This window comes from Anser brachyrhynchus (genome assembly GCF_964034855.1).
Source record: "Anser brachyrhynchus genome assembly, chromosome: 23".
In the NCBI taxonomy this organism is placed as follows: domain Eukaryota; kingdom Metazoa; phylum Chordata; class Aves; order Anseriformes; family Anatidae; genus Anser; species Anser brachyrhynchus.
The window spans coordinates 7,865,935-7,889,505 of NC_137716.1; the positions used below are offsets into that span (position 1 = coordinate 7,865,935).

Sequence of the window (23,571 nt, forward strand, 5' to 3'; positions counted from 1 at the left end):
GACATGGTCTGATTTTTGGGTGGTCCTGTGCAGAGCCAGGAGTTGGACTTGATGAATCTTGGGGGTCCCTTCCAACACAGGACATTCTGTGATGTATTTGCGGTAGGTGCTGTGCAGTCAGCAAGGCTGGGGAGCTGATCCGGCTGGGTAGAACATCGGAATTGTAATGTGACTTTGTGCTGGATCAGTTCTTTGCTCTTCCTGACTGTGCAGTACCACGAACCTTATTGTTGGCTTGGGGCAGCTGGAACGTGTGGTTGAGGTGGAGGAGCAGGAATTGCCCTTCTCGGCAGCAGCAGGGACTTAAATCTATTTAAGATCGTGTTAACGGCATCTGCAGTGTTGTTGTTACGTAGTGTTACCAGGAGTGCTGGCTGCCTAGGAGTACCGCTATAAATTACTTGGGAATGGGCGTTCTCTGAAGTACTTTTTTGGAAGACTGCTGGTCGTGCAGGATGTCTTAGCACTTCCTACCGTGTTGCTTATTTGCGAGAGTCCACGGAGGAAAGCAACTGAGAGGTGTTCAGCTCACAAGGATGTGAATCTGGTGTGGATGTTAATATCTTCTTCGAATTGATGCTGTAAAACTGATGTATGATAAGGCAGCGCAGTACTGAGCTGGAAGCTAATTCGTAGAACAGAAGTTACAATCTGCTGTGCCACAATTCTTGTCATCCAGTGTAATTACATTACTACAAACAACTGTGTTGGGATAGTCCATTGTCTTTGCTCAGTAGGTTGCCGTGTCATCTACCTTTAGAGAGAGAGTTTTCCTGTTTCCTAGGTTTTAAAAGCTTTCTTAAGCTCGCTTATAAAGCTACTATGCTTTTGACCAAGTAGTGGATTGTACATAAATTGTGGGGCATATGCATACTAGTTCTAGATCTGTTTGAAGGGCTTCTTCAAATGATTCTCTCTTACTTGAAGCAAAGTCTACTGGTAGGCTTGTGCTGCTGGCTGGTTGCTTGTGGAGTAATTTTAACTTGTTAGAATAGGGCAGCAAAGGAACAACAAAGGCTGCTTGGCAAATAAACTTAAGATTCCTGATGCCATATTGGCATGGTTCTTGGGTTTTGTGCTCCCCCCCCCCCCCCCGATTGTAGGAGTTTATATGAAATTCAAGTTAAAGCAAGTTTAGGGATTTTGATTATTTTCAGATCCACTTTTTTTTTCCACAGTTGAGTTTTCAGTACTGCTTACTAGAACCTGTACGATGGTAAAAGTGCTTAGAGCCGGGGTTAATATTAAAGAAACATTAAAGCAACATTAACATTAAAGAAAAATAATTTCTGTCCTTTTTAGGTTTAAGGTACTGTTTCTTAATCATATTGATGACTTGGAATTTTTTAGAGAAAGTAAAAACACTTGCACTGAATTCCCCTAATTGATTTATTGACTTCATTTACATGTATTGTAGCACGTGAATTGTATGCAAGTGCATCCGGTTCCTGAGAGGGAGAATATCTGTGCTGGTCTCGTGTTTCTCCTGGCAGCTGTTCTGTATATCTGTGCCACGGCCAAACGCACCGAGAATCCTTTGAGCTGCCTATCACTGTGCTGAAACACAGTGATAGAGGACACGAAGGGTTCAGTAACACACCGATACAACAGGTAGTAGGACAGGAGGAACTGAGGCAGGAAGCACGGAGGTTAATTTCTTAGAAGTGATTAACTTTCGCAGTCGACGTATCTGCAGCAGGCAGCACCGTGACCCTAGCGGCAAAGTGTTTCACTGTTCTCCCTTTACTTGCACGTGAAGCATATCATTGCCTTTCCGTGCCCTTCAGGTTTGTTACGAGGTTTGGGTGAAGCAGCATATAGTATGTATATTTATTACATAATTATGAAGATTAAGCATTGCAGGAGAACATTTCAAGGGGGAAAAAAAAAAACGTGCTTGCACATTGTGGGGTTTTGAGGAATAAATGTTGGCATCAAGGTCAATTTTACCTCTGCACACTGTGCAAGTTCTCCCCTTTTGAGTTCTTGCGTTTTTTTGCAGGACGGCTTTAACTGGCAGTTTACATTGTTGTGGAACAGCACAGAACTGTAATTGTATCACTGCAAAAAGGAGAGGGGGAAGAATCTTACAGAGACTCTGGCACAGAGTGTGTTTTATGTTTCCTTTCTATGGGAGGAGCTAAGAACAGATTTTCGTTTTCCTAACTAAGCCCATGACCACCATCTTGTTTTGCTTTGCTTTTTTTTTATTTCCCACAAAGGTCAGTGTTTTAAATGAGTCTTGAGTTGTTGGAGGCACATTTCTCATCTTGCAACTCATTTTCAGGTCAGATTAAGTTGCATTATATTCAAAATTAACATTCGTATATTCTCTTTTCAGTGTGCAAGGAGCCCCCTTACAAAGTGGAGGAGTCTGGCTACGCAGGGTTCATTATGCCCATTGAAGTGTACTTCAAAAATAAGGTAGAATCTGATTTCTGGTCTTCTAATTGTTTTGAGATGTGCCAGAGACTGAAACTGCCTGACAGAAAGACTCTAAATTATGTGACTGTTTTATGTGTGTGTTTTTTATTACTCTAATAAATAGAATTTAACTGGGAGTTGGAAGCTCTTGCCAGACTTCAAAAGAAAGCTTTTGGCAGAAATGGAATTGTATAGAAAGGTAATATCAGGACAACGCGATGGTCCTAGAGATTCTGAACAGAGATTGTACCACTTGTGGCAAGCTTCTCCCCAGCAGATAATAGTAAAACAGTTTAAAGTGTTTCATGCAAATGTGGAAGTAAATCAATGTAAAACGCTGATTTTGTATACATTTTAAAATGTTGTTGACTGGCAATATATTTAAAAATGGATTTTTTTTCTTTGCAATTTTTATTAAAATAACTGTACAGGTATAAAATTTATATTGGCCCAAGACAGCAATTTGCATATAGAGAAGAGTTATTTATGGCTGTGTTAAAAATATTGTTGTCCTGCTTCAGTACTCTTCCAAAAAAAGAAAACATTAAATATTTTAAATCTTAAGATGTATTGCCAACGAATGTTTGAAAGTTAAAATTTGGGATTTATTACTTGCTTTAAGTCTTACCACAGAGGTCACACGCTACATGACTTGAAGAAGGTTATGAAAGCAGGGATTTGGCCACTTGCATTCGTATTAGCTCAGTTTCAGTTAAATTGTTTTGTTAAGCATAGATACTTAATCTTTCTGGTTTTGATTACTACTTTCCCAAAAGAAACCACCAAAAAACCTATTCTGGTTATTATTCCCGCAAGGAAACCTCGATAAACTAAAATGTGAATGTTAAGCCACCTTCCAGCAATGTACCCCCATCCCCTCGACCCTCTAGAACAAGCCCCGGGTTATGCGTACAGCAGACCATTTGTAATAATTCTATTTAGCTTCAGTGTCTTTCCGAGTATACCTCCTGCAGATGTTTCTATCGTTTTCTTCTTGCCCTAATCTAGCACAGTACACTCTGGTGGTGTCATTTGTGAATAATCAGGAGTTTTTTTGGTCTACTACGTTGCTTTTGCCCCACTTCGAGTCTGAGTTTGTAACAAGCCAAATAACGTGACTGAGCAACTACTACAAGAAGGTTTTGCCTGCTACTTTCTTTTGGGTGGGCGGGGTAAGCCAAGGGGATGTGAAGAGAAATGGCAGTTAAAGGGTAGGGGATGGAAGTTGTTGATAGAAGCAGCTTTTTTGGCACACACTGAAAACTGACGTGAATAAAAAACAAAACAAAAAACCAAAAATAAAAACAAAAAAAAACCAGCACCAAAACAAGAACAACAAAAACACATCTCAAAAGCTTAAAAGTAGTTTGTACATTGGCTCAGTTCAGGTTCAAAATCTACCTTTCCATTCTCGACCAAAAACCAGGAGCGTTTCCGTGCTGTTTGCAATGGGAACCCCTAATGATTGTGATGGGTGAGATATGCTTTGTTTCTACTCTTACCTTTTTCCCCTTCCTTTTCTCTCCCAGTCTTTTCTCACACTTGCCCTTTTCCTGTGGGTCTCCCGTGGCTTTGCCTTTTACACGTCCTCAGATCCTACTCTCTCATTTCTGCCTCTCCTGCATCTTCCTGTAGGTGCACTTGTTTGTATTGACTGTCTGCATTTGTGTGCTTTTTTCTCTCCGTTCCCTGTATTCATGCGCTCCTCACAGAATATGGAACTGGCAGCTTTTCTGAGGATAACTTGGTTTCACACACGCTGGGGTCATCACTTCCCATTGTTTCTATAAACACGTGACGGCATAGTTGTTCTTTCTAGCAATAGGGATATGGTGGCTTTTATAAATAAGGGAAATAGGTGGCCTCTGTTGTAGTGGAAACAATGGAAGCAGCAGTTAATTTGGGAGAAGGCTTTTGGTCTTTAGAAGTGTGAAAAGTAGGTAGGAAAATAGTTTTAGTTGTAAATTTATCCTTGAAACTACTTTGAGATCTTTGAAACGCTTACCTTTGCCCTATTTTTTACATGCAAGTATTGTGGACAATTTCTCTTCCACTTTTAATTAATCAGTCAACTAATTAATTCTGCCAGTACTCCCAGTATTAGACTGGGGCAGGCAGTGGTTGAGGGAGAACGTGATAGCTTCGGTCTCCCAGCACATTGTTTGTCCAGAGAAATGTTTCTGGGTTCAGCCAGGAGGTTGCAATATGGAAGCTATACTGAAGTCACTTGAAGTTTGCTTTTATTTCTTTATAGTAGTTTTTCCATCCCTATGTCAGCAAATGTTGTATTCTCTGCCCATTTGGAAGTTCAGCTCGGTACTTGTGATGGCTGGAAGTTTAGAAGTTGCCCAACATGAAGAATCACTTTCATCCAACAGCTATTGCCCAGTGCTGCTACTGACCTGAAATACAAAGAGTTGGGTTATTATTTTCAGTGAGCGGGGTTGAAGGAAACTACGAGGTGAATACTGCTGCAAAGACTGGGATAGAGTAGAAATTAAAATGTTTGGGAAAGAGGAGGAGAAATGGCCGAGGCTTAGAATACAGTTAGTTTTCTCCTTCATTGAAGAACGCGACTTTAAAGCACCATACAAATAAGTATTTACTACTTAAAGGCCATATGTTCACCCTGATCTCTGTAAACCTGTTGACACTGGTGGGGATCAGCTGTTGTGTGGGGAGCATATATTGTTCTGAATTGATTACAGCATTTGGGACTTATCCTTGACTAAGTCTTTTCAAGTAGATATTATGGATTGGTTCTGGGATTGGATAGAAGACGCAGTGTTTTATCGAGGACCGGACAGGACGGGGCGGGCGGTTCTCTCGGGCCATATGCTCCCTACATTCTAGCACGTTTTTGTTGATGAGTGAAGTGTGTCCTCTCAGCTGAAACAAGAGCTGTAAAGGCTTTGGGATTTGTTTATCGATGCATGTTTAGCTTTGTAAAGGTGAGAAGAAAAAGGATTTAAAGAGGGAGTGAAGTAATCTTTGAAGGTTGATCTTTGCCATGGTTGGCTGAAACTTTTTTTCTGCAGTTTAAGCCGCCTTTCTTAGCAGTTTCCTTTCTCCGTTCTAATTTGGTACTGGGATGATAAATAGTGATTGTCAGAGCCAGCGTTCTCTTTGCTTTGGCTAAAGAAACGCGGGCATGCTCACTGCTAAGAAACTTTTACTAAGATTGGATTAAGAATGGTTTTAGCGAACTTCATCAGGGATTTTCTTTAGGCAAGTTTGCATAGAACTGCCCATTAGCTCTCCTCTGTGCTAGAATACTTCTTTGCCTGTTAGGAGTAGGAGAGTCAGTGCTCTTGGCCCTGCTGGAGCTTTTGATGCCTTTCTGTCAGACAGGGAAGTGTCAGCAGAGGATTAGAAAAGGTGCAAGAGCCTGTTCTCCTCCTGTACAAATGTGGTTAGGCCTTGTTGGCATGTGTTTGGCCTTCCTGTGCTGTAATTTAGTTCCTCGTTAAGTAGGTGTTTTCTCGGTCTTGCCATCCGAATAGCAGAAAATACTTGAATATTGCTCTGAACCTTGGGAGTTTGTGTATTTGGCTCTTTTGGAGAGTCCCTTCTAGAGGCCGTCCAGCCTGCGATCTCCTCTGGTGTTGGTTGCCAGCTCGAGCCTCTGCAGCTCAGCGTGGGAAATAAATGCCAGGATCTTAGCAGGTTAAATAGTAAAGATTTTGAAAGCAGGGTTGACTAGTGATGCTAGATCACTTGGGAATTTTTGGACTGAAATGTTAGTATGTTATTCCTATTTTTAAATCCTTTGTGTTTCTTTCTGTAACGAGGGCTGCTGTTAGTGGCTTCTGGTGCTTGAATCAATACAAGCTGGGTACAATAAACACGTTACTGTTTTTCTGATACTCTTCTCCTTCTCTCTTCCCCACCTAATTTCAACGATCTTGAGATTTTTTTTCACGGCGTTGTTGTCTCCAAATACATCTCTCATGGTGGTGTACGTTTTAATCTGGAGGCTGTAGCACAGGCTTGACTTTGGTACTCAGTCACTGTTACGTTTTTGCATCCTAATGAAATTAGGTCTTCTCTGTGCATTCATGTTGTTCTAATGTAAGGCAGGCTATTTGAACGCAACGTGGATGAGATGTGTTGAAGCCTGTAACAGGCAGGACCTTCCCATTGCAAGATGAGAGAGAAGGCTTCCAGCATTTACCCAACGGAATACATGTAACCTAGGGTTTTTTTAGTAGTGAAAAGGGAGGCACGTGAGGACAGCAGAGAAATCCGTTTGATTCTTCCAGTTACGTTCAGGATAAAAACGTGTATGCTTCCCCCATTCTGCAGTAGTTGGAGAAAGTGCTACGTAAAATGCATGTAAAATACTGAAGGGAAAAATTATTTGATCCTGTCTTTCAGAGTAGGAGCTCAGTGGAGACATTGTGTGTGGGCGCAGATATGGCCAGACAGATGAGGATCAGGGCTGTGCCATCAGAAAGGTGTTAGCTGGACCGGTACTCCTGAGGAAGGCTGCTGAAATGCCTGTATTTAGGCAAAGCGCTTGATTTTCTTCAAATCCCTGTGTTACGGGGGCAGGGTCTGTGCAGGTTTGAGGAGAGGAGGAGGTGATTTCGCCTGTTGCTGTTTACTCGCGGTTGCTGTAAGTTGTGGACGGAGTAAAACTTGTCACTGTCAGTGCTTTGAGTGCAAGCTCCCATCTTTTAGGTCTGTATCACCTTACGTAGCAAACCTGAAGCGCTTCCTTGTGTGCAGCTGAGCGATGCTTTTTTTTTTTTTTAATTTTTCCATCCTAAGATGATAGGTGTTATCAGTGCATCCATTCTTCCACCCGTCCTGGCGAAAGCACCCGTGCTGTGTCTGTAGCCAGTGTTTGGCACGTTGACACAGCTCTTCATGTGCTGGAGAGGTTGCAGTGCCTGGCAAGGAGGCATTGTCAAACCCAGCAGCCTTCCCAGCATCGTATCTTGGGTTTGTAAGAGCTGGTAGATTATTAAATACTTGTATTGGAGCAGTGAGTACATTTTCCTGATTTTTCAAAGAAAGCAATTGGCTTCGAATGGGGGACAGTTCCAAAAAGCTGTCCTCTGTTATCTTTTGTGAGGTTTTACAGGGTTTAATAAAATAAGGATGGCCTTGCCAGCAGAGCGCGACATAAGGCGGGCGACTTGCTTTAAAAATGTATATTGCTCTATTCACTTTTAAATGTCCTGTCCTAAAGCGGGAGGGAAGAGTAGTCAGACGGGTTGTGCAGGCTGGGGGTTCATTTATACAGACGTTATGAACTGGTTACGGATAAATGACTCTGTCAGGCTGGATCTGTGGCAAAAGGGAAGTCCTGTTAGATGTTATGGTTATTGAATAACCATGAGGCTGCTTCCTTGGTGTGCTAGATTTTTGTAGATAATTTTGTTTTATGGCTTTCTAAAAGTGATTTATGAGCTTTATGTGCACGCTACCAGTGAAATTCTTTTGATTTGTGTTAAGTGGCAAAGGGCACACCCTGCCTTAAAAACAGGACAAGGAAATTTTAACAAAAGACTTTGAAAAATTCCTGCTCTAACGAAAAGTGCCAAAAGAACTTTAACCCTTTACTTCAGAACTCGAAGGAAAACTAAAGCTGCTCCGGTATTCGTAACTGCACTGGCAGTCGGTGCAGACAGGAAGCTGGAAAACAGTAAAAATAAAGCACAATGTGCTCAGGTTTGGAGATCGGCGCTGCAGCAGGCGGAATTCAGTGGATGGAGGGAAACTTACAGCGGCTGCAGATATGGCTGGGCCCTCGCTCAGCACTACATGCTTCTCTTTTCTTCCCTCGCATCTGAGATTTAAGGAGCAGATACGGACTGAGGTTCAGGGTGGCCTTACTCAGACATCCCATGCCAGGTTAACCGTTTCACACCCAAATTGACCGTTGAATTTTAACCTGAAAGGCAGCAATATCTGCTAATTGTAAATTCCTGTCCTTTCTAAAGCCTTTCTTGGAAGTAAGGCCCTTTAGAAAAGCTTATGGTCTCAGAAGGCAGCGAAATATTCAAAGGAACTAAGTTTCTCCTCTTCTTAGTTTTACTTAACAACAAGGATTGAATATGAGAAGGTAGAATCGTGGAAGGGTAAAAAGCATGGCTCTCCTATGCAGATTATGCTCAAGCAGGAGCATAGAAAGTGGCGCTGCAGCAGGAAAACAAACTGCCTGGAGGATGTGTGGATCCCAACATCTTATTCAAGAAGGTTTTGAAGTGTGACGCTGAGGATTCAGTGTGGCATTCTGTTTAAAGTTGGAGGATGTGTGGGCCCAGGTCAATTGAGGGATATTTTCTTTGGCTTTCTTCTTTTTTTTTTCTCCTCCCCTCTTAATGGTTGTTTAGAGGGGAGAACCTTTGAGGGAAGACCGGATGGGTTAAGCTTTGGAGTGCCTTGAGCTGTAATCATTAGCAGTCAGTGAAGGCAGTAAAGAATGTTTATTTGCAGCTTCTAGCTTTGAGACTTTTGTACTTGTTCTTTTAGGAGTGCTGTAATCTTAACTGTTCACTTAGATGGGGGGCTTCTGATGTCCTGAGACGATACAAAGGATATTTTAATGATCATGGTACTTGGCTAGGGCTTGCTTCCCAGAAGGGTCATGATCTCAGAGTTGGAGAAAGTCACATTTAGAAAGTGTCTTAATTTTGCAATAAGTGAAAGCTCATCACAGAGGTCTGGTACATATTTGGGAACTTCTCTGATACTTTAGAGTCCGTATAAAAAATGGAATAGCTAAGATAAAAGGGGAATTAATCTTCTATTCCATTCTCCTGCTCTGAAAGCAAACAGGCAAACGACACAGCGGAGTTCTGATAATGTGCCATAACAGCCTTTGACTAAAGCCTGCTTTTGCTAATGTATCCGAGATCAATCAATTCCATGTTGTAAACTAGGAACACGTTTTAGAAACAATTCTTAGGCCACATTTGAATTTCTAGTCATCCTTCATTTAAGTTTATTAGACTTTGAGGGACCCTCTACAGCTGCTGTTTTAACTCGTGTAAGCACGCACATGCAGAGCTCCCTAATGATGCAGTTAATGAGAACATCCTTGTAGCAAAGAAGAAAATGACAAGGCGATGTATTTGGCAAGTATATTTTCTTCTTCCCATTCGTATGTTTTAGCAGACACTGAACGCTTTCAAGTATACGTGGATTCTTCAGGACTTTTCCAAGAGACATTCTGAAGACCCTTGTGTTGGTAGCATGCTCTTGTTTGTTAATGTGAGACTTCTCTTATTGTATGTGGCTGCTTAGATGTCTGCCTTTCCCTGTTTGGAAAGTTAGGATGCAAGACCTTAACTCCCAGGTGGGCTTATGGTACTGATTTTGATGTAAACCAGGTGTGGTTACAGCACTTTATTATTAGGAGTATAGCTGGTACAAGCAACGGCTTATTTAGTGATGCTGGCATCCCCCAAGCAAACAGCAGGAATTGGTGTGGTCTGAAGCTGTTTGACTCTTCAACCTATTTTCAGCAAATCTAATGGCTTGGGCTGGAAGCCTGCGGCATCTGTTCCCATACAACAATGCAACTACACCAGGAAATCAAGCTGCTGGATATGAATTGTGGAAAAGACTGCTGTGCAGCTGCTTGATGTTGCGCATTGAATGAGGCATATGGGATGCATTCATGTAAATACTGAATGTACTGTAACAGGGGAGTCTGTTTTGCCACTTTGGAGTTTTCGTCCTGAAATGCAGAATGCAAGAAAACACTAGGAAATGGCGTGTCAATATTTTGCACTACAGAAATAGTATGAAATAATTGCAATTCGGGGTTGGGAAGGAAGGGATTTCCAGTCTTCTGTACAGCGAACGCGTAGTGTTTGCTGTGCTTCTACAGCAGGTGGAACAGAACCAGTGAGGCGCGAACGATCCCCAGCATGCATACAAACTCTGGATTTCTTCAGTGAAAGTGCCCTTGGAAAGTTCAAAAGCCTAGGATATCTTCCCATTCAACTCCTGCAATATGCATATTGAAAAGGATTTTACAAAATGAGTCATCCTTTTATAATTGTGGTTAATCTTTTCTCAGTACCCGCAGAGATCCTGTGAGTTCAGAAGCTGTCCTCCCTAAATAAAGGATTCTGTTTTTCATAATATTGATGGTTATAGTTCAGTTGCTTCCCAGAGAAGATGAGATCTGAATTTTAGTGAAAGCGAAATAGTGGATAAAGATTGTGAATTTGCTTTCCAGGGATTATGTCAGTGCCTTTAAACAGATAATTGTCAGTCAGTATTCTTCTCTGTGCATTTCTTTTGCAGTGGAAAGACATGCCTGACTTTCTGGTGAGAGGTGTGTTAACTGTGGGTGTTTTAGGGACAAATAGTTTATTTTCCAGCTTTGGAAAGCTCTCTGATCTCATGATGAAAAACTATGAATGCAACACTTATTTGGTGGTTTATTTGGGATTCTCAGGAGCGACTCTCTGCATCCTCTGACTTAGGGTGCTTGCCAAACTTCTTCCTTTTTCCCAAAGTCTGTCTTGTTTTTAGGAGGAGCCGAAAAAGGTTTGTTTCACATACGACCTGTTTTTGAATTTGGAGGGAAATCCACCAGTGAACCACCTTCGTTGTGAGAAACTGACTTTCAACAACCCCACCAAGGAATTCAGACGCAAACTTATTAGGGCTGGAGGGGTAAGTGCCAGAGGAACTGGAGATCTGAAGACTTTCTGTTAAAATTTGTGTGATTTAGTTTTGTTCTGAGGTTTCTTTTTACCTGCAGCCAAGTAAGCTATAGTTTTCTATGTTCACTTAAAGACCTCTAGCAGTTTTTATTCCTGGTTATGGAGCAGCACTAGAAGCAGAATGAAGCCACTGCTTTTGTGATCGGTGGTACTTTATTTTCAATTTAAATATCACTTTTAACATCCAAGCAGTAAAGCCCCTCTGGAAATGGAGATCTGTGGGTGTTGCATGATGTCCATCAGGCAGTCAGTTATCGTTGACCTTCCTAGTGTCGTGAGCCCTATCTGTGTAGAAAAGGGAGAGGCTTCCAGTGTATTCCTTACTAATCTTTGCCACAGGAAAGATCAGCAGATAGCATTTGTTGGTCAGTAAATGTCCTCTAAAGCTGGATTTGGCTGCTTGTGGCTTAGCTAATTAAAAAGTAAGGAAAAGTGCTGTAGAACTTAGAGTAAAAATGGGTGTGGGAGGAAAAAGCTGTATTCTTGAAGCCATGATAAGGTTATGGGTTACTACACATAGTTGTTGGGTAAACTGTTACTTCTGGGAAATTAATATGCAGTGATAGACTAAAGAAATTAGCCTTAAATAACTACAAGATGTAGGTAAATTAGTAAAGGCCACGGAGTGCATAAAGTTTTTAACCAGAGGTTGTCACGACTCTGAGACACCCCATATATAGTAATGCATAATTCTGTTTTCTTTAAGGACTTTATTCAAAATGGTCTTAACTGCTGGCAAAACTTTCTTCCAAAAAATATCTTTCTAACCTGAACAATTAAAAAAAAAAAAAAGTGGGGAAGTTTGTCAATAATAAATCTCAAGTGTAGTAAGTATTCCAAGCGGATCTGTCCAGATCTTCCTCAGAATGCCAGTGCTTTTCTGTATTGGGCACGAAGAAGATGGTGCTTATTTCAGCCAAGGGATGGCTAGAAAATCATTTACACTTTAGGATTTTAATAGCTCATTATTGTGTTCCTTAAGTATTAAGTTGTTTCAATGGTGAATCACTTTTGGTGGAACTTTTCCATAGGGTTACTCTGACAGAATATACGGGAGGTAAGAAGGAAAGCTGTTTCATAGAGGTCAGCACTTCTTAAGATCTTGCCGAGGGAGATAGATACCCAAGGTCTACTTTTTTCTTTTTTTTCCTGAACGAGTGAAGTCTTGCTCATTCCTTTCAGATTTCCCTGGGTACCTGTTTGCAAAGTAAGAGCATTTGCAGCAGAACACAGGTTTTTGTCCAGAGCTCTGTTGCCTGCTTTTACTCAGAATATTGGAGGTCCCTTTAGGAAAGGTACTTGATGCCACAGATTGCCTTTGAATTGTTGTGGTTTTCATGTTCAGTATTTCAGGAGTTGCCTTGAGACTGAGCATCTTAACTGGAACTGCCTAGACAATAACTTTTATGGCCTTTAGGGTGGGGAAAAAATAATCTAAAAGATGAATTAGTGTGTTAACTGGGCAAGTGACTTAGTATAATCATGTGTTAATAGGATGCTCACCTTTTCTCATACATAGTTTTTTCCCTCTCTGTTACTAGGTGATGGTAATGCCAGAAGGAGCAGAAACAGTTTCAAGGCCAAGTCCCGATTATCCTATGTTACCCACAATACCACTCTCTGCCTTCTCTGATCCTAAGAAGAACAAACCATCCCACGGGTCAAAGGTCAGTGAAACCTGCTTTTTCATCATTTTGAGGTGAAGAAGTCTCTCACAACTCTGCGAATAAGAGCTCGTTCTGGCTACTTCTAATTCTGAAAACTTTGTCCTTGTACTCTGTAGTTCAGTCTTTAGGAAGTCTGCATTGGCCTCTTTTCCCGTGCCATTTTTTCCTAGTAGGGGTGTCCATTTCCTAGTAAATACAAGGAGGTGGAGTCATCGGAGACAGAAATTGTCATCCTGTGTAAGCTTGAAATAAGAATTGTCAGTGTAAGAATTCAGGTTTTTTGTTTTTTTTTCTTATTTTATACCAGAGTAATGCAGTGAAGACTGCTTTGGAAATTTGTACCTAAATATGCACTCACAGTTCCAAACCAGCTAATGTTCTGGAACTTAGAATGTTAACTGCATCAATAATTTACTTGCCCTCTAAATTTAGGAAGCCTATTCATGATTTGGTAAGCTTATCTACGAAGACATTTTGAAAGAAAATTAAATGCCCAAGACTGGGAATTATTGGTGAACCATATCTTCCTGCTGAACTGTAGTAGCAGATAAAGTTGTATCGAGTCCTCTCTGATTGTTTTGACTTGTCCTCAATGCTGAAGATGAATCGTGTGGATCTTTCACTGTTACGTAAAGCTGTGCTCTAATTCCTGTGGGATTTCAGTCTCTTAGCAGCAAGGCTGAGCAGAGAGTCAGCACTTCCTCTGTCATTAGGACTACTTGGCATAGTGGTGGAAAAAGCATAAAATATGCTGCATTTGGTCAAGCTAGTGATTTCAAGATTTGATGTTTGCCTCAGCAGTATCTGGTTCTTGAGACTTCAGAAGAAGCTTAAGTTTTCTTTTTTACTTGTGTAATAAAGCTACTTTTCTGTAATTCTACATAGGAGAAGCAATCCATGGGCAGTGCGCTTTGAAGCAGATTACATACTCTTTTATCAGTCTGAACAGTCACAAATATTAACAGCAATCCATTTTATGGTGTAATACAATTCCAATACCCGTTTTCTTCAAGGCTCTAAACACTTGGGGCACTTCAGTCATGACTTCTGATGTTGACATTATGAAACGGAATACGGATGACTTAACTATTAGTGGCTGACTAAATTTTGGTCAGGAATTAAGCATTAGAAAACAGAAGACAAAAGAGGAATAAAGGGCTCTGACACAAGCTCTGGTGAAAATTGCCGGTAGCTAAAGAGACAGTAAGTCACCTGCATCGCTTCCCCCAGATTGCCCTCAGAGGTGTGTGCGCGTTTGCATCTCAGCACATCCAGTTCGTACTCCAGTGTCTGCTGTTTAAATCTCTGATTAAAGTTGATGAAATGCCTGCAAGTATCAGAGGCGCTGGCTCTCTTGCAGTTGTGGGGGAATTGAGTATTTTTAAGTTGCCGTGTGGTTGACGTGGTGAGTTTAAAGTTAGGCTGTGACCATAGCTTGCATTTGCTGTGGATGTATTTAATGTAAAAAAGAAATCAAAGAAATGGGACTGTTTTTTCCTCAAACTTGGTGTGAAGTATAACTTTGTATAACACTACCTGAATGGGTTTCCTCTTATCTGGCTTCAGATGTTAACCCTGCAGATTTAATCTGAATTGAATACGTAGCCTCCCTTTATAAGCCATGGGAAGGAACACGTGTTTGTGAAACGTGTTTCGTCCTGTCCTGAGGTAGATGTTGAAGTGCATACTGTCAATTTCTGTCCGTCAACTGTAGGGAAATCTAGATGTCTGCCTCGGAGGTAGATGAGTACATTTGGCAACAGAGGGTGTAAGTCTACAAGAAACAAGGTGCTTCAGTGTGATATGAGTGTGGTTTTTTTAAATTCTGTGTAGAATTTCAATTTCATACCTAGCTCGCATATTTCTGTTACTAATACTTAGGATGCAAACAAGGAAAGTAGCAAGGCATCCAAGCCACACAAAGTAACCAAGGAGCACAGAGAGAGGCCAAGAAAAGACTCTGAGAGCAAAAACTCTTCCAAAGACCTTGAAAGAGAACAAAACAAGCCTTTGAAGGACTCCTCCAGAAAACCAACTGAGAACAAACTGCCTAAGGAGGAGAAGGCGCCTCCAAAAGCTGCTTTCAAGGAACCAAAACTGGCCGTGAAGGAGACCAAACTGGAGAACACTTCTCCAAAGGGTGGGCCACAGCCGGAATTAAAGTCTTCCAGCAAGAGGCCCTCCAATGTGGAGTCACCAAAGCCTAGTGCCAAAAAACAAAAAAAGAGTAGCTCCAAAGGGGTAAAGAATATTCTGGGGACATCTCCCAGAACCTCGTCTTCCTCATATCCAGAGAAGAAACCAACCAAGGAGAAGATGAATGCCAAAGTGGAAAAGGTAAAATCTGAAAGTGAGGCCAAGGAGATCAAAAAGCCTGTGGAAATGGAGGAGTCAAATTCAGAAGATGAAACTTCTTTCAAGTCAGAGGTGAGTAGGGATTGGTCCTTTACCAGATTTTTTATGTCACGATGCTTAAATCCCTGCATGAGAAGACAGTCAGAATTATTCCCTCAGACAAGACCAAGAATCAGATTGGCACACGCTTGTCTGGGCTGGATCTCAGACAAACTACTGTTTGAAAATCTGGTCAGTATTAATCACTGCGGCTACCTGGCTTACCCCCCGGTTCAGATACGCAGTGCTGTGCAGGTTTATCTGCAAGCACGGTTGTCTAAATGTCGGAGTTTAGGGTTATGGCATCTCGTTCATTCCCTGCAAGGACATTGACAGAGCAAGAGTATAGTAGGTGTAGACAGGCTTTCTACCTGCTTATGATAATATAATGTTTTTGAACCTGATCTTAATTCAGAAATTGAGTGAATAGCTTTAGGGATTTATTTTTTTCAGAAACAGTATATAAATGTAAATAACTCTATTCCTGACATAGCCTGTGAGAAATGTTATTGGCTAAGGCTCAAAATACAACCACATGCCATTAAATCTAAATAAATTGTGTTGTAAAACAAATCAAATTGTTATTCTACTACTATTTTTAAAAGCTGTCTAAATGTTTTTTTCCTTTTTACAAGTAAGAACATTCCTCACCCTCTATCTTCTGAAAATTGTTTACCCAAAGAAGGCAAAAAAAAGGAGTTGAAAGGCACAACCCAACCCAAACTGACTACTTTTCCTGCATATTCTGGTTACTCTAAAGAAGCTATATGTCTTCTGATAGGTTTCACAGGATAAGGTCACATGAGTTTTTGAACTGCTTACTACTGACCGCTTTTAGAAGGATTTGTTTTACTAGAGTGAATTTCCTAGGGGCAACTTGGATTACGATTTAATCAGCACCACAATACAGGAAGTATTGATGTGTTTACTTCAGAAAGGGCTTTTGCAGAAGATTCCCAATAGAAGAGTTTATTAGGGAGGTGCTAATTTAAGTTACTCTGCAAAGATTTTTCCAGATTGATTGAGCGTGAAGCTTGTGGATTAAAAAGAACCAGCTCCTCTCCACTTTAAACCTTGTACCTGAAAGTGCATCAGCCCCTCGTCTCTGTGCACGTCACTACAAGCTTCTCTCCTCTGGTGCTCTCGAAGGCCTGAATGTCTTGTAGCTCCTTATTTCTTAGGTGTCTGTCCCCTGGGACTTGCCATGCAGCTGTAAGCTGATAGCATTGTTAAGACACTTATGTGAAACCACCAACTGTGGTTGTGGTTCCACGGTGTCTACTGCAGTCCTGTCTTGCCCCCACCAAGCTCTGTATGCTTCTGTGTCCTCTCTTGCACCAGCTCTGGTGTCTGTTGGATGCCTTACAGAGCTATTTGAGTGCCTGCCCAGGAGGAGGATAGGAATACTCAGTGCGACGGAGGGGGAGCTGTGGCAGCTGCCCGTCAGCTCAGCTTAGGTTTCTGTGGAATTTGAAGCTTAGGGATATAACTGCATAATGCATTGGCATCAGCAGAGAAGACCGAGTTCCTTTTCCATCCTTGGGGGGGTCTTTCTGCTCCCAACACTGCAGTTTGCTACTCCATCGTTTGTGCTGGTACAGCTGTTTGTGGCTCTGTGTGGTAAGCCACATCACTAAAGTGAATGAGCAGCTGGAGGTGGACCGGGGCCCGGAAACTCTTAAATCAGCTTTGCTGCTGAAGCCAACGTATTGTGCAACATGCTCTGAGGCTGCAGCCCCACGATTGCTTTGAGTTGACATCTTTGCAGGCTGCTGTTGAAAGGAACGGTCTTGCTCTCATTTGTGCTGCTGGCGTGAGAGCTCGTGTGACTTTGCAATGGGCTGGAGGAGTTCCTCCTTCCATTTCAGCTCCTGCTGAAAGTTAGTTGTTCCTTTTTGTGTATTCTTTTTTTCCATCAAGACCAGTTCCCTGATCTGGCCTCATGCTTGGCTGCCTAAATGCTAGTGCTGACAAAAGGGAGAGGCTGAGATGTGAGGGCAGGATCGCTTTTTTCCTTTGTTAGCATATGCTTTTGTCATATCACGGTGACAGTAACGGCAGCCCAAGCATGCGGAGCGCGTCTAGCGGGATGCCTGCTAGCTGGTTGAAATAGCCAATACAGTCAATGGCAAAAGGAGAAGGGCGGGGGGCTTTACAACTTCTGGCTTCTGCTTCTCAAGCCCCATTAAGTCTTTTTAGGGGAACACCTGCTAGATTATCAGGAGTGAAGGATGATAAGGTGGAATCTGAGAAAGAAACGGGAGCTGCGTGCTCTCATCTTGAAAATGTTGCTCTTTGCTGTAATTTTGCTAGACAAACACGTATGCTGCAGAGTGCAGCACATGGATATTGGCATCGCTAAAATATTCTGCTTTGCTACTGAATAATTCACAAGGGTAATAATACCTATTTTTAACGTCCTGTGTCCACCCCTTTTTCTTTTGTAGGAGTTGAATAAATGCAACTCTAATCTTTAGTGATAAACTATAGGGAAGGGGGACAGTATTGGGATGAAAATCCTGCAGGTTTCACCAATCAATGCCCAAAGCTGCAGACGTGCCTCTTTACCTGTTGACAGTATTGTTCTTGCAGTATTAACATCTTCTGTAATAAAGCTCATTGATCAGTGGCAATGTGAGTTTTTTTTTTTTTTTTTCTAGCATCAGGATTTGATAGCAGAAATCGTAGGTGGATTCTCAGGAGTGGAATTGAAATGCTACATTTCCAGGGAGTTACTCAAAGACAAGCAAACAGAACTGTGCTGTTACAGTACATCAAGAATCTTTAAACTAGATTCCACCAAGAGAGTAAAAACCTTGGAGACGATTATAACAGTCGCTCCTGCTGTCGGGGAGGAAATAGTTGATTTGCTTTCTCTGCCACCTCGTGGTCCTGTGCGCTAAAGCACGCCAAGGCTGTGCAACAGCTGATCTTGTGCTCAAAAACTTCCAGAGCACTAAAACTTGGCTTCTGGATGTCATTAGGAGCAGTAGTCTGTAACACTTCTTTTACTCACGCGTTTACTGCCCACTACTGCCAGCGGAGCTGGTTTCACAAGAGTTTAGCTGGTTTTTGTTAGGTTTTCAGAAGAAACTGGAAACAATCCAGTGGATCACTAACATCAGTGTAGAAATAACTGTTTTGAGGGCGTTCTCAAAAGTTGGGATATCTTTAAATTTTGGAGTTAAATGAGTTCGGTAGGACACGTATCTTTTCCACATCTAATGACGAATAAGAGGTGATCAGAGAATGTCGGTGGGTTAAAATACACACAGGTCTGGAAAAAACGAACGCTTTTTAAAAGAAAGCATTGACAATTGTGCTGGGTTGCATGCCAGTCATCTTTTGCATTTCACAGTAAGGTGTTTTTTTTCACTTTGGCATTTTTCAGGTGCTATTTTTCATCACTGAGATTATTTGAAACTCCTGGCGTGAAGGATTTTGTTGGGAGCTTTTGATGCTGCTGCCCAAGTGTGCTGGGCTACAGCGCACTGAAGTTTTCACAAATGTTTTTATGTACCTTGCCTTTGTGTATTTTCTGTAACTCTGCGAATTGCATTCGGTGATGTATGGTGTTTTAGAGTGCTCATATGCTTCTGTCTCACTGTGCTTTGTGCTCTGTGCTGACTCTCCAGATTAGAAGGGTTAAGATTTCTTCTTTTTTTTCCCTTTTATGGGGGGTTAAGTCTGTCCAGTCCAGCCCTTCCAACTCCAGCTCCAGCTCCGACTCCAGCTCTGACTCTGATTTCGAGCCATCACAGAACCACAGTCAAGGTGTGTTGCAAGAAATAAAATTTGTTAAAGTCTTCCTTGCATAATATTAAAAGGCTCATGAGAATTAGATCTGTTTCCCCAGTGCCATATACAAGGCTAATACGCTTTCTTTTATGGAACTGTGTGTTGAAGCTGTGATGTCTCAGCAAGAAAAGGCAATAATGTCATAGTGTAGTTATGAACAAGTACATTTCTTGTTTGGGCAGTTAATTTATGAGTAGGGTATCTCTCTGGATTTGGCTTTCTCCCTGTTGACTTTGGTTTCTGTCTCAGTTTATAAATGTGTGTGTTGCTGCTTGATCTATAGCATAATCAGAATTTCTCCTCCAATGCCATATATGTTTTACTAAAAATTAGAGATGTGGCATTCATCATTTGGCTAGTGCATAACAGGTTGTCTTTTTCTGATTTCTCCACTGATAATCCAAAGAGATGTACTGTGGCAATAATAAGTGTTCTAACCCTAACACATGCAGTATTACTACGGATACGCTCTATTGAGTGACATTTAAAATAGTCCCCAAATGCCTGAAGAACGTGTCCTTTTGTTTTCATTGCAGGAGAGAGTGGGAGGGTTATGGTGGAGTAGAGTGCTTTACAGAAATCGGGATGTTTGTCAATTCTGCTTGACTTTTGAGATTAGAATGCGTTCTTTTGGCAACTTCTCTGTGCAAAATGAAAATACCAGGGTATTCTTCCCAAGAAATCTTGATTGATCTTAATGATAACTAATCCAATTTAGATCAGGGAGTTCAGGTGGAGTTTTGCCGTGTGTCCTAGGCCAGTGCTGACCTGCTTTCTCCCCTCTGACCCTAGGCCCGCTGCGCTCCATGGTGGAAGATCTGCAGTCAGAGGAGTCAGATGATGACGACAGCTCCTCCGGAGAAGAGGCAGCAGTCAAAGCAAACCCAGTCAGCCGGGATTCCAGGTGGTACCAAATCACGAAGAAAGATGTTTGCTGTCTCTTTGCCCTCCATGTTTGGTATTTTTGCATGCCCTCTGTTTGGAGGAATCAAAGTGACAGGGCTGTGCGTGAGAGGAAGGCGGGAGAGAAGAAGCGAATGAGCAGATGTGTCGATGAAAGCAGCAGGGTGAGAACAGAATTGGATAAGGAGAGATCACTGAAGCTGAAAGAGGGAGCTACTGGGAAGTGGTGTGTGTTGAGCTTGCAGGTGTTGGTGACTGAGCCCCTTAAAATAATCACCTAATTGTCATCTTCAGATCTCTGGTGAGCTGAATGGTGTGTGACAGCTTTGATCTGCAGAGATTAGAGGAGTGTTGTGGAGGCTGTCGGCATGTGTGCTCTTCTTGCTGTGTCTTCACTGATGGCGCATGCAGGCAGTTGGTTACTTGACTCCTATGGGACTTGGTTAACAGCTGTTTCCTGCTTTTGTCAATGGAAATAGTTGAATTTCATCCTTCTCCCCTCAGGAAACACTGATGCAGCCAAAATCTGAAGTCTTAGGCTGAATATTTGAAACCAAATGCCTTGGCCTAGATAGCAGCTGCAAATTTTAAGTAGTGCTTGCGTTCACCAAAAAAATCTGTTGCACTCTGTCATTATCAGCTAAACAGGAACTGAGAGATTTTAAAGAGGTTTTTTTTTTTTTTGACCTTTAAGGGGATAGGTAATAAATATTTTTTTCAAACTCATCAAAAGTAGGATACCTTCCTCTGTATGGCATGAGAATAAAGAGGAAATCTAGAAGAATGCTCTAGGTGATCCTACTCGGCAGGGGGTTGGACTAGATGATCTTGAGAGGTCCCTTCCAACCTCAGCCGTTCTGTGATTCTGTGAAATCTCAGACGTGTCACGACATAGCAGAAACACCAAATAGATACATTTTTTTATTGCTTGGGTTCTCCGTGGAGATGTTAACAAGCCTCTCTTGAGCAAATACTCTGTTTTGAATGAATTCCCACAAAAAGCAGTTGCCATTTGCAAAAATCAGGTGGTACTTGGTTATTCGAAGGCAACGCGAGTATGGGAGAGCTGAACTGCTAGCTGTAACGTGTAAACTAAAGCTGTCTCTTTTGCCTGCCCAGGAAATGGAAGATGGCAAAGGTGATGTCAGGTGTGGAAAAAGGACGTTCTTGGGAATTACAGATTGACTTTGTCTCAGACAATTTGGTAGCCTGTAATAAAGAACAGAAAGAGCGGGCATCGTTTCTGTTTCACTTAGCTGTCAGCTGAACCACACACAGTTAGATACGTTTCCCGTTGCCTGTTGACGCTAATTCTGTGCTCCTTGTTTTTCAGACTGAGCCTTAGCGACAGTGATAGTGATAACAGTGCGGACTCCTGCCTGCCAAGTCGAGAGCCGCCTCCTGGTCAGAAACTGCCCGCAGCAAATAATAAGGTATTGCATCCTATGTGCCCGTGCAAAATTGCTTTCCACCAGTGCTGGTTCCTGCATCGTGTTCGATCCGTGATGCTAGTTCTGGCTTGCACTGATGCTTCCCTTATTTCGCTTTCTTCATCAGAGAGGTAATTTCTCCTGATTCAGTGCTGTGCATCCAAACCATTAAGCCATCATTTTGTCTGAACTACTTTTGGTCCCTGATGTTGATTTGTTTTACCCTCAGGCATCTGGAAGAAAAAGCCCAGAGTCTTGTAACAAGCCAGAAAAGATCCTGAAGAAGGGAACGTACGACAAGGTATGTTTGAGAATTTGCATATCATGGAACTGTTGGATGCTCGCTAACATTTCTCTGTAGAAAATAATTCGAGCCAGCCTAGCATGTTCAGATTATTCTGCCTTGGCAGGTTAATGGCTTGAGTATAATGAAAAACAGATGCTGAAAGGATAGACTTTGGAGAGTAACGCTAAAGAAATTGTGTATATTAGATAGACCCCCAGGTCTTTTCCATGTGCAAAATATTAAAATTGTTCTATGCTTGCCCTTTGTCTGAACCATTGGTGTGGCCACTGCTGCAGTGGTGAGTGCTTCTTCATTAAAAGGCAGTTTTCATCTGTCTTTGATCTTATAAATTAAGGATTTTTTCGAGGCTCTACTTTGCTGTTATAGTTCAAACCTTTGTTCAGTGAAACTCCCTTCTTTTCTTTCCTCCAGGGAGAGTCAAGCAGTGTATGTTCTCCTAAAGAATGGCTGACGTGCAAGCAAATAGTCGAATCCCAAGTTGTCCAGAAAGTGTCCGTCCCCGTCCCCCCCCCCCCCCCCCCCCCGTGATTTTTCTCATAAATCAATTAAGCGGGAGCTTAATACTTCTTTCTAATCACGGAATCAATCTGTAGCTCTCATACTTTCCTGTTTTAACACATTTTCAACAGGATAACAGATCACAGGTTAATTGCTTAATGTTAGGTTTAAGTGTGATCTTGGAGATACTTGCATCTGAGTTTCCTGCTGGCTACAAAATTTTCTGCCACTGAATACTGTTAAACATAGCTGAGAGGGCTTATCTGAGAAAAGGTTTGTAGGAAATGGTATCTTTTATTAGACTTCTTAATACAGATAGAACGGGACACCCGTGAGAGCCATTGAAGAGAGAGAGAATGCCTGAAATTGTCACCAGCTTTTACAACTGTCAGTGTTTTTATAAAAGATATTAGCTTTTCCAGAATGTATAGCATTCAATACTATTTGGGTGTTTGGGGAAAAATGCTTTTTTCTGTGTAGACGTGCTAAGGAGGAGCATGTTTCACAATTTTTTTTGCCTTGGTACAATTACATAAATGAGTTCAGCTTTGCTGATACGTACATGAGCAACTCTGGGCCAGCTTTAGAGATTAAGAGCCTATCCCCTGTGAGCAATAGTGTGCCAGGAACTTGCCTTGTTGGCTGCTTAAATTAAAAAACAAAACCAATGACACAAAAACAACCAAACAAACCCATGTATATGAACAATTAAAATGATACTGAGCTTGTAAACAATCCCGCATTTCCCATTGTGGTGTATGGAAAACTAACTGGGAACAGAGCGCACTCAATTTTTTTTTCTCACCTGAACACAAATAGGTGCCCAGATTGCTAGGGTGTTGATCACGGAGCATTGGTGCAGGTGTCTTCAGGTAATGGGTAGTTATTAGTACAACCCGCTGATGAAGAACTTGCTCTGAAGTTGACCTTGTTGAAGGATTTCACCTTGTTGAGGTCCTGTAAGCTCAAAGTTCTTGGCAGTGTCTTAAAGCTGGTTACAGGTGAGCTCAAAGGTTCTGATCATGTCTTAAAGCTGGAGGCAGGTGCTTATTTATTGGTGTCATTTAATAGCCTAGTTGTTGGTATTCAGACCATCTGTATTTCCACGAAGTCTATAGTCCCCCAGTACTTGATAGAGGAGGCAGTAAAAAAAAAAAAAAAGGGGGGGGGGGGCGGGGGGGTAAAACTGAGAATAGGAACATGTGTGAAAGGGCCTTGAGTTCCTCTGATCCTTGCTAGGAAAGTCACTTTGGCAGCTGTACAAACATGCCGTGTATGTCACTGTTTCTGTTCATGCCTCCCTTACAGGCCTACACTGATGAATTAGTGGAGCTTCACAGGCGACTAATGGCACTACGAGAGCGCAATGTGCTACAGCAGGTAGAGATCATTTGTCAGCTTTCTGGCAGGCCGTTGTACTCTGGTAAACTTGGTGTCCAAGGGTCTCAGGCAGACCC

At 41.9% G+C, this 23,571-nt stretch overlaps 1 protein-coding gene across 3 annotated transcripts in view; it reads left to right on the top strand.

Annotated features, from left to right (window-relative positions):
* Positions 1-23,571, top strand: part of MLLT1 (MLLT1 super elongation complex subunit) — a 32,958-nt gene that overhangs the window by 4,557 nt on the left and 4,830 nt on the right. For 2 of the 3 annotated variants that reach the window (XM_080565592.1, XM_080565590.1), the window contains exons 3-11: positions 2,342-2,424; positions 10,924-11,067; positions 12,659-12,784; positions 14,666-15,210; positions 18,855-18,952; positions 19,769-19,880; positions 21,213-21,312; positions 21,539-21,610; positions 23,423-23,494. In XM_080565592.1, coding sequence (XP_080421718.1) covers positions 2,342-2,424; positions 10,924-11,067; positions 12,659-12,784; positions 14,666-15,210; positions 18,855-18,952; positions 19,769-19,880; positions 21,213-21,312; positions 21,539-21,610; positions 23,423-23,494 — 1,352 coding nt within the window. Of the gene's footprint in view, positions 1-2,341; positions 2,425-10,923; positions 11,068-12,658; positions 12,785-14,665; positions 15,212-18,854; positions 18,953-19,768; positions 19,881-21,212; positions 21,313-21,538; positions 21,611-23,422; positions 23,495-23,571 lie in introns of all 3 variants that reach the window. The other variant, XM_080565591.1, reaches the window with a different exon arrangement.